An 11,058-nucleotide genomic window follows, 5' to 3' on the forward strand; every position below is an offset into this window, starting at 1 on the left:
GTAGGTATCAATACTCCTCAAACAATGTCTAATAGCACTTTCTAGAGGGGTATGATATCAATACCTAGCCTCCAAATATCGATATATTAGAAGTCAGTAACTATAACACTGTCTAAAAGAGTATGTTATTAAAACATGTTCATCAAGTATCAATACGTCCTTATGAGGTACCGATACCTATCTTGAAAGTATTAATACTCAAACACATTTAATGGCTATTTTTTTCAAGGCATCGGTACCACTCAAATCAATGAGAATGTATAAATAGGGTCCAAGAACACTCAAATCAAAACAAAAAACAAACTTTCAAAAATCGAAGTCCAAAAAGCTCTTATTTCATTTGTTTTACTCATTTTCCTTTAAAAATCACTTGTTGTGCTTATTTGTTTTTTCAAATCTTAATCTTTGTATATCCACTGTCTAGAGGTTTTAATTTTTTTTTATATATTTTTATTTCTCTTATTTGAAAGGTTATTTAAGGTTTTGGATAGAAAACTTGAAGGGGAATAGTCGTATCATACCACCCCTTAATCCAAGCCAGCGATGACCCCAGTTAGACAGCGTTACATTCGATGCCCGTGGCATCTTCAATGATACAATTTCTTTCTAAGGTTATACAACTCCCGGGTCTCTACAAAAATGGTTAATATAGATGGTTGGAAACTCTGAACCATCTATTTGGTTTAAATATGCTATAAAAGGTGAAACTATGAAATATATGCATGGGTTGGGCTACTTGTCTAACTCCAAAATGCTCATTCGAAATTTGGAAGGATTTGTGAAAAAATATTAGGCCCAAAATGAGTTTGGACAAAATAATTAAGCCTGTTTAAAATATGAGTCAAGCTCAACCTAACTCGACAAATCTTTTATATTTATAATATAATATATTATTACTTTTATATATTATATAATTTATAACACAAAAACTAAATCTATAGTAAAATATAATACTATAATGTAAATATTTGAAAAATTAAGATGCTTACATATAAAATGTTACTTTACACCAAAAAAATGAATAAAATGTTAATAAATAAAAAAGTATATAAAATTAGTAAATATTAAATTTAAAATTATATAATATTTTTAAAAAAATTCAAAAGAAATATGAACGGACCTAAAATGAAATAGGATTAGCCATTTACAAATATGAATGAGATTGGATAAAATTTTAGACTCATATTTTAAATTAGGTTGGCTTAGAAGTTTAAAGTGGGTTAATATCATACTTAAGTTCGATCCATAACATCTCTATTTGTAACACCCAAAAATTGTTAGTGTTGAATTTCGAAAATTTTCGATGAAATACAGTGAGGTTTACCAAGATTAATTACCGAAAAGCAAATTTAATTTAGTAGAGAAAATTTAGCAACTATTAAATGGATAAAGAATGAAAATTTGAGGTTGAGGACTAAATTGAAAAAAAGAGATAGGCGAGGAATGTTAGAATATACAAGTAATGGAAGTTATTTTTACAGAAAGAAGTAACCCACTAACGTTCCAATTAATTCCAAAAGAGCAATCATCTTCTCTTCATTTCAATCCCAAAACCAACGAAGACGTGTTTTTGGCCACCTAGTTTTCTGCATTAAAAATTTGATAATTAAGACAAGAAAAAGTTCAAAATGGGACCAAATCATGAATTAAACCTTAAACCAACACAAAGGATGGACATTAAATCTAAAAACACCTTAGTTTTTTTTGGTGAAAAGAGAAAATCCTAAATTTACTCGACTAAAACTAGCATTCACCTATCCTACCGCTCAAACAATTTCCTAAAAGATTTTCTGAATTGCTATTCCTAGACGAATCCCAGCTACTAATTGCATTATACTGCTTTGCCCAATTTATTGACACTTTAATGGCTTCCACAGAACTCCATGTGAGTCCTTGGAGTACAAAAAGATTCCTATTTTTCTATATGAGTCAAGCTAATATACCAAAAAGTGTTGACCAAGGGACTCCATTCCTCGGCAGTCGCTCATTATTTCCTAGTTTTGTTTTGACCCATTCTAATAAATTATTACAGAAAAACTGAGACCAGCTTGCCTCTGACACAATCAATTTCCACATATCTTTAGCTACCGGACACTCTCTAAGAACATGCACGTTGTCTTCTGCTTCATATTGGCACATTGGACAGGCTCCATTCTGACTAATACCTCGTCTAACCCGTTCAAGGTTAGTAAGCAATCGTTGTTTATAAACTAGCCATAAGAAAAACCAGACTCGCCGCGGGCCTTGGAATTTCTAGACATCCTTCCATTTTCCATCTTGCTCATTCCATGTGTTTTCTTTTATCATTTGATACGCACTTTTGACCGAGAAGCCCCCGTTGGATGTATATATCCAAAAAAATTTGTCTGGGCCTGCTTGGGGGTGCGGGGGAGGAATGCTTGCAATCTTTCTGACTATTTCTTCCGGCAGCCAATCTCTGAATGCCTCCAAATTCCAGGCTCTCTCTTCTGTTACCACGTCCTTGACTAAACAGTCCAAATCCAAAAAAACACCTTAGTTAATTACAGAGAAAACAAACAACATGGTTTAGGATAAAGAATAATGAATGTTAAAAACCCTTTGTCCTTACCTGGAGAGAAAGCACATTCAACTTCGACTTCCGTCCCAAAATGCTTGAAAACATTCAGTTAATGCCAGCCCATTTCTTAAAAGCCTTAACATGCTCAAGCCTTTTACCTTGAGCCTCAGTTCTAGCTTTTGATGCTTTTAAGCTCCTATAAAGATTCTTATGGATTTTCAGATATTCACTCTTATACATCCATTTGTCAACATACATGTTACACTTGTTCATATAACCAATAGCCTCCATCACTCTTTCAAAGTATCCACCTCGAAGAAAATTGAGTAGCAAAAACTCGTACAAATCACTACTCAGGGTTAAGCTCCCAGTCTCCATGATTCTCTTCATGTCACCCCATAGAATGGTAATATCACGATACATTTCTAGTGAAGAATACCCACATACCAGATACATAAACGTATGTTCAGTGGGTTGGACTTTCATCTCTTGCATTCTCCGGTATATATTCAGTGCATCCCCCATCATTTTAGCCTTGGAAAAGAAGTAAATAGAAGAGTTCAATTCATAGATTATATGAGATACAGCCTTCTCCGCATCACTTACTTCTTCAAAAAGACATTTGGACAGACTTGGTTGATAAATGGAAGATGCTTCCTTTATGGAAAGAGGACTTCTGCCTACATTTGATGGCAAATTTTTGGATAAGACAATATTGTTAGCTAAATTTATGACCAAACCAGCCTTCCTTACTTGTTTTAGCAGTACATTTGCCTCCCTAGACATATTTCTTTTATAATAAGCAGTCAGGAGTGCCATATATGCACTAGAATCCAAGGAATCCCCAGAAGATTCCATGTCATCCAAAATGTCATGAGCAGTTTCCACCCAGCCTAATGAAATGCATGCATCTATAACATCACATATCACACTTGATTCGCCTGATGAATATAGCTCCTTTTTTAAGCCAAGTAAAAATTTTGACAGCTCATCCATCTTCCCATGCCTTTTATAACCATTAATGAGCTTGGACAGAGCCCTATTAGACGGAAGAAGTTTCTTATCCCTAAACAAAACAAGATCTGATTTACCTTCTTCTTTGAGGGCAGAATCCTTATGTATCAGCTCAGGCATGATTTGTATCTTCAGTCCATTCCTGAGATTCTGAGATCCAATTGGAACAAAACGAGGCTTCTGGAAATCCTTCCCAGGATCATCCATAGGATGGGATCCCCGTGATCTATTCATGTCCAACAGAAGCTCAGCAGCAGCATCAATGTCATCAAACTTAAAATGCAAGCTTAACAAACATTCATAGAATTGTCGATAATGAGAAACAAAAGCCACTGGTAAAGGTGCAACATGATCTTTAAATTTCTTCAACTCATCCCTCTGTCCATTAATTTCATGGATTTGAGCAATGATAATGATTGAGTGTCCATCAGCAACAACTTCAGTTTGCGACATCAATTCTATAATTTGTTGACCTTTGAGAGATGAGCCAAATCTAACACAAGCATCAAGCACAAGATTAAAGATCACTGTATCAGGTTTCAGCAAGTTTGCACAAGGGCTTTTCCCTGAACAAAATTGTACATAATTATCACAAATCTGGATCAACAGATTGGATGCTATACATGCCCCAACCTCTGTCTTGACCATATGCAGAAATAGCAACTGCAATACATTCATTGGGGGTAACATCCCCTTTTCCAGCATCAATCTAAGAATCGTTGATGATGGAATGGGCATCTGAGCTCTTGATAAAGAAAGAGCTAGCTTAACCAATATGTCAGGCTGAAGATGATACGATTTCTCTCTCAGGACCATCATAACCAAATCATAAGCTTTTTGTAGTGAACAAGGGCTGGATGAGTAGGATAGTTGAGTAATGAACCTGCTAACGAGCAAATGGTTAGGGAAACCATACAACCTTATAAAATCATTGAAAGTTTCCCATGCTTCATCCAGTTTGAGATCCTTCAAAGCATTTTCAAGCTTTGTCAACAACACTGTATGAGAAGAACCTTCCCAACTTAACCTTTCCAGACTTGTAGCAGGAGAAAAGGATAGATGTCTGCAAATCACACCAGATTCTTGCAGACCACCAAAAATTTTGCTAAGGAAAAACCTTGTGTCATGATCTGAACTCAACCTGACAAGGAATCGCGAAGAGTTGTAACTAAGGAAGCAAGGATTCACAAATACTTTCCTTGTCAATTTTATTGCCATTTTCAGATAAATGGTAATGACAAACAACCTGCACCAAACCCAGATTCATTTTCATTTATTAACACATAAGAAGCATAACAAAGGCCCAAAGTACCATTAACAAAATGAAAAGTATGTCTGGATATGTATATATATGGGGAGAGATCCACTTACATCGGTTCGTATGTATTTGTACGATTAATATTTTAAAGCTCTAATAGTTGAATTTATTGATATAACTGTAATTTTTGTACAAAAAGATACAAAGGAGTGTAAAACTATACACCGGTGCAAATAGCAATATAACGGAAAATAGCGGTGATATCAGTCTAACAAGCAGGAAACTGAAAAGCAAATATAGCAAAGTGATGCAGAGGCAGAGACCAGATAATGACTCAAGTACAAATCTTCAACAAAAGCTTAGGTTTCAAAAATTACCTTACTTAATTTCCTGCTCTGTCGGAAAACTTGAAGGTAAGAGAGGGTTTGGGTCCGGGACTGAAGGAGGAGAAGAGGGAGAGGGATAAAATAGGAGGAAGAGAAAGACGAGGCTGAGACCAAGTGGTGGCGCGAGAGGCTTGTTTGGCGGCGGGGACGGGTGAAGAGAGAGATGAGAGCGGTGGTCAGGAATTTATAAAGGAAACTTTAGAAATAAAACAATTAATTTTGATCATATTATTAGTTCTATAGAGAAAAAACATCAACACTCAGCGTACTTAGATCATCCAACGAGTCTAGCATTCCCCTTTCCACAATCAGAAGAAATTAAATAAAGGAAACAGAAAGGAAAATAATTTCGTCTCTGACTAATCTATGAGTAGTTTTACTCAATTACTTAAAAAAAATTATAATTTAATTATTGAACTATTCTAAAATTTTTATTTAATTCACCATTTAATCCTGTTTACCGAGGCATATGTGGATCAGATGGTCACTGTGAGATCTGTTCTAAGCACTTTTGGTATGTACTCTGGGTACAAGGTAAGCTGTCAAAAGACTTGGGTTTTCTTTTCTAAGAATGTGTCTCTAAGGACTACGTGAGTAATCTTGGTATGTACCTAGGTGTTCCCTTACTCTACAAACGTGTAACGAAGGCAACCTTTCAGTATTTTATCTCGAACATGAGACAAAAGCCTGCTGGTTGGAAAGCAAAAACTCTCTCGCTTGCTGGGAGGATTACTTTGGCTGAAGCAGTCCTTGCAGCTATTCCCATTTATGCAACGCAGTTGGCTGTCATTCCCGAAAGTGTTTCGCTGGAAATGGAGAAAATTATTCGTAATTTCATTTAGGGTCATAAACGGAAGATTAACCTTGTCAAATGGGACGATATCTGCCAACCTGTAAAAACCGGTTGCCTTGGATTCAAAAGTTTATGCCTACAGAATGCGGCGTTCATTGGTTTCAATTTGATTCTCAAATTGGATCATCTATGGGTGCAAATACTCCGGTCCAAATACAAATAGGTTGGCACTCTCCCTGATGATCTCTATGTTGATAACTGTTCGCGACTATGGAAAGGAATTAGTACGGCCTAGAAAGATGTGAAACAGGGTGTCATATGGGAAGTTGATAATGGGCAGCTTATAGACTTTTGGAGAGACTAATCAAATGAACATATAAAATTATTTAATATCTAATAAACTTGTACCTAATATAAAATTCTAAAACTTAGGCTTAAAGAATAGAAATTAATGGCTAAAATGACTTCTAATTTAAAAATTTCGTATTGAATTTCTAAAAAGTATTACCGTAAAATTCTTGGATCCCTTTGGAAATGCATTGCAAGGTGACATGTTCCAGACTTAACCGCACGTAGGAAGTTGAGAAGAAAATTTTATACCTTGGACAAATTTAGAGAGGGATTCTGTGAAAAATTGTCTTCTCAGTTTAGGTTTGAGAAAAATTGAATTTCGCTAATGGGTCAGATATACTTGTTCTATAGTGTTTTGGTTATAATTTTTCTAATTTGCGAGAACAACAGTGGAATCCATACCTCTGAGATTGAGCTTTTAGGTGTTTGCCTCAATTTTCAAAATGATTGGCAAAAATTTCAAGTTAAAATGACTGTATACAACTCCGAACCAGAAGAAAAACGGATAAGAAGCTGTTACAAGGAATGAACCATCCCACGCAAAAGCAAACCACATTCTACTACATAACATCACCATGTATATCAAAATACAAGCAAAAATAAAACAGCCTTGAGTTGAGCTTTAACAAAACCAGTTCTCTACATCATCATCATCATAATAATTGCTAGCTCTGTTCCAAAATTTCAAATATTTTCGAGGTTGAACTTGAATGTCACTCTTTTCATCTCACCTAAGACTTATCTCGTATCAGAATCCAAATCCTAAATGATGTTAGCCCTCTTCAGAAATCTGATGGTTCTGCAATAATATGGCCATACCGATTCCACAATGTCCACATATGTCTCCATCATCCACTCTTGGAAATCTTTCATCTTTCTTCTAGATAGCTCCTTGTAGTCCAAGTTCTTTATGTTTACCACTGGTTGCCACATACGAGCTCTTACTTCTTCCTTCAGCTTTCCATGTGCAATATAATTATAAGCCACGACGTAATAAGTCGGTAAGTTCCCAACAATTTGAAGTGTCTGCTTCAAGCACAAAACATAGAGTGCACACAACCCTCTGAGAATCCTGATGTAAAGAGCCACAATTAGAGGCCCAAATACCCATAGAGGAGTTAACTCCTTTGAAACTTCAGCCCCATAAATCAAACTGACAGCCATGTACAATGGAATACTGCAGACACAGAAATGCATTTCTTAGCAATGTACATACATGTATAATTGCATTTTTTTCATCTAAAGATCATCAAATAAATTATCCACGACTGACAGAAAGTACTAATATAGAGAATGATTCGAAGTTACAATTTGACACATACAACATATGATATCAGTAAACATTGAATTGATCATCTAGAGGATAGATAGGCAAAACTGATAATGACAGAATCCAAACAAGGTAAACAGCTACCTCAGCAACAGTTGATCAGAGCAATACCAAAAGCCCTTAACACAGTCAAAAAATAATTTGTTTCCACTTTTTTCTTGAGAAAAGGCATTGTGCATCTATATCATATCACAAATATTTAAAAACAAAGCCTTAATAAATTATAGTATAGCAAGGAATATCTACAAGGACACAGAGAGATACTGCCTTTCATGGAAGAAATACTTACAATAATAATATGGGTAATTTAATGGTTACATCCATATCCCAGAAATGGCTCCAAACCATCTTTAGGATCTCGCTTTTTCCATTGCTTTGGGTGCCAATTTGAGTTTCTGATGTGTCCCTTGGGGGAGGTCCAACTCCCGTAACTTCATCCATCACTTGATGTGGGGATTGTGAGAGCAATATCATTATCCATTTCTTGAATAATTTCTGAATAGCAGGGGACCCCAAATGGTTCTCACTTGTTTCTGAGGCATAGGCAAGTGGAACATTATGAACATTTGAAGATTCTATCATGGTCTCTTCCCTGTCTTTTGGCACATAAGAAACTTTAATAGTATTCTTGGAAAGAAATGCATTATTTGTTCTGCCTCTCGATTCATTATTCTGACCACTGCCTTTGAAGGTTGAAATTCCAACATTTTTTACTTTTGAACCACAGGTATGAGGAGCCCCTATACTGCAATAATACATCTAAATTATATGTTTACAATGCATAAGATGAAAAAGGAAGTACTTGAAGAAAATGAAAGGAAAACTAGTTCACATCCTTTTCAAAATGCAAAGCTGTTTCCCTGTACCAGTGTTCATTGCGATAGTTGCATAAGATTTTTAGAAGAGAATAAATTTATTCTGTTTCACAACCAAAAGTTATTTATTTGGAAAGAATAAAATAGCACTGACAAGCAATTCCATAAAAGATCAAAGACAATGTTTGGGCCTGCTCTATTGGCACACCATGCGAAGCAAAACCATCTTTCCCATCCTCACAAGTAAAGAAAACAAAAAGAATGCTGAGGATAGAAATGTTATCAGAGGAAAAGACATCAATGACAAGAAAACAAGATTGGCAGAAACCTGTATTTTATGAGAATAAGTATCATTGAACCAATTGGTCGCTTTTTGCCAATCAGCAGAGCAATAACAATTCTTCACATTCACAAACTCACATCACATCAACCTAAAATTATCTTGACGAAGTTTTGTGCACCACAAGTTCTACGCTGTGTATTCAACATCACTGATGTTTAATATAACCAACAAGATCAAAGCAATTTACAGATAGCAAAAGGAATGGGACTTCTCCCTATGCAATAAATAAGGTTAGGAAAACTGAAAGGCTTCTTTTCTTATGTCAGCTCAGAAATGAACAAACCAGATTACTTTTTTATAGACACTCGTTGAAAATCATTGATTCCCCACCTCCCTTCATTCAATTTGTAAATTTGCTTCTAAATCTAGATCATGATAAAACTAAAAAAAAGAATTGACAAATCGGGGGAAAGGAAACAAATATTTTAAGAGTAAGCGTTATTGGTTTTCTTTCCCAAAATGAATTCAGTATGCTCATTTAAAAGCATAGTCCTTTCAGGATCAGCACTTCCAAATATAGCCTCAAAGTTATCGAACTAATTATCATGCTAAGTGACAAGCTACCAACATTGAACATTGCGTAATCATAGGAGAGAAGTTGGTTACCTTGAACAAACAGAGTGCCTTGATATGCCCCTCTCTCTTCTCCCAAGCATATGAACTGTAACTACATGTCGCTTTAATGTCAAACCTTTCCACCTTGATAAAGGCCTTGATGGAAATGCTATATGTGAATCCTGAAATCCAATAAAATGAACAACACACTTACAAGTTTTCAGATGAATACTAAAAGAAAGCTGAGATCTCTATGTTAATAGATGAAAACAAATAAGACTCTTCTCAAAAAGACAAATAATCTTCAAAGCAGTTCATAAGAGAGCCTCCAGAACAGGATTTTATCACTTCATGGATTCATCGGACCTATGCACTGTCAGGTGGGAACTTTTTAACTCAGCCATCAAGCTCTTGTTTCTAAAGAACTTTTATTCAATATCTTGATCCCATTAACTTGTAACCTACTAGTTTTAGTCCAAAGTTTTCTTAGAATACCTGCAATTGATGAGTCAACAACACCATTGTCTAAACCTCCACCTTAAGCACCTGAACAATTATTTAACAAGGCGTAAACAAAGAACATTAACACAATCAACCCATGATGTCCTGCAACATCAAACGAGATTGGTAGCATCAGGTAAACTGGAAATTATACTAACAATGATTTGAAACTGAGCAGAACCAAAAGCAAAGAAGGTACCCTAAGTGACCCCTACTAGAACGATATGGGCCACGGCCAGAAACAGTACAGGTAAAGAATTCCATTTTGTTCTTACATAGCGTGAAAATTTCGAATATAGAACAGTGAAATTTATACTAAAATAAAAGGAAAGAGTGCGAGGCAAAAAATGATACTTAGTTGAGTTGCAGGGCATCAAAGAAAATTCTATTAGCTTCAAATTTGCATTCAAAAGAAGAAAATGAAGATAAGCAGGATTTGAAGCTATTAAAATTTAACCCATTTCCATGTAAATTAAGTAAATTCCTTATTATTTCAATTAAAAATCAAATAGAGGATAAGGAGATAAGAAACTAACCTAAGGCATTAATTGATATCTTCAGTTCGTCTCCGACAAACAGCCTGTAAATGTGGATAACTTTTTTCTTATTTATCTTTTTGTATCAAGTGATATGGTGCTACATAATAACTAAAATTAACTAATTTTACTCTTCAATTTTCTTGGCAATATACTGGATTGAACGAGAAGGACGCTTTCTCCTAGACGAGCTAGGGTTTTTATAGGGAGAGGAGTCGGACTCTATCTTATCCATCGTACCTTCTAATTGGATCGCAGGAGTCGGTCCATATATTTATTCGGACAAGAATCCACTATTCCAATCAATAATTAAATTTATCGATTTTCAATTATATATATTTTTAAATTTTTTATAAGATTTCAGTAATTTATTTAGCTAAAATCGAATTAATTAGTTGAATCGGTCAAATAAAAAATTGTAGACCTCCAATCTAATTTAAATTGTAGTCTATAATTTGTAAGAGAATAGATTTAGGAAGGATTGCATTCATTAGATATTTTAATCCGAACAACAAATACAACTAGCTTGATTTGAATCCAAGCCACATTTACAGCAATGAACACTCTTAACCATCAGACCATCATTAATTATTATTATTATAATTATATATCAATTAAAATTAAGATTTACTTTTAT

The 11,058-nt window shown here is 34.9% G+C and overlaps 2 protein-coding genes across 5 annotated transcripts; both read right to left on the minus strand.

Annotated features, from left to right (window-relative positions):
• Positions 1–1,394: 1,394 nt before the first annotated feature.
• Positions 1,395–6,034, minus strand: LOC107953537 (pentatricopeptide repeat-containing protein At4g17616). Of its 2 annotated transcripts, none has more exons than XM_016888871.2 (3): positions 5,189–6,034; positions 2,591–4,799; positions 1,395–2,486 (listed from the first exon to the last, which is right to left on the minus strand). In XM_016888871.2, exon 2 carries the CDS (start codon positions 4,769–4,771, stop codon positions 2,645–2,647), a length of 2,127 nt encoding a protein of 708 aa, XP_016744360.2. In that variant the 5' UTR covers positions 4,772–4,799; positions 5,189–6,034; the 3' UTR covers positions 1,395–2,486; positions 2,591–2,644. The 2 variants fall into 2 exon arrangements, with proteins under 2 accessions (XP_016744360.2, XP_040953258.1); XM_041097324.1 differs by having other exon boundaries at positions 2,591–4,694; positions 5,189–5,932.
• An 849-nt stretch (positions 6,035–6,883) lies between these two features.
• On the minus strand, positions 6,884–10,671 carry LOC107953536 (uncharacterized). 3 transcript variants are annotated; one of them, XM_016888870.2, is made up of 5 exons: positions 10,422–10,671; positions 9,880–9,930; positions 9,436–9,566; positions 7,961–8,416; positions 6,884–7,518 (listed from the first exon to the last, which is right to left on the minus strand). In XM_016888870.2, the coding sequence occupies exons 2-5, from the start codon at positions 9,904–9,906 to the stop codon at positions 7,104–7,106; spliced, it is 1,029 nt and encodes a 342-aa protein (XP_016744359.1). In that variant the 5' UTR covers positions 9,907–9,930; positions 10,422–10,671; the 3' UTR covers positions 6,884–7,103. The 3 variants fall into 3 exon arrangements, with proteins under 3 accessions (XP_016744359.1, XP_016744357.1, XP_016744358.1); XM_016888868.2 differs by having other exon boundaries at positions 9,880–9,990; XM_016888869.2 differs by lacking the exon at positions 10,422–10,671 and adding an exon at positions 10,085–10,397 and having other exon boundaries at positions 9,880–9,990.
• Between the last annotated feature and the right edge of the window lie 387 nt (positions 10,672–11,058).

This window comes from Gossypium hirsutum, chromosome D07 (assembly GCF_007990345.1).
Source record: "Gossypium hirsutum isolate 1008001.06 chromosome D07, Gossypium_hirsutum_v2.1, whole genome shotgun sequence".
Lineage (NCBI taxonomy): Eukaryota > Viridiplantae > Streptophyta > Magnoliopsida > Malvales > Malvaceae > Gossypium > Gossypium hirsutum.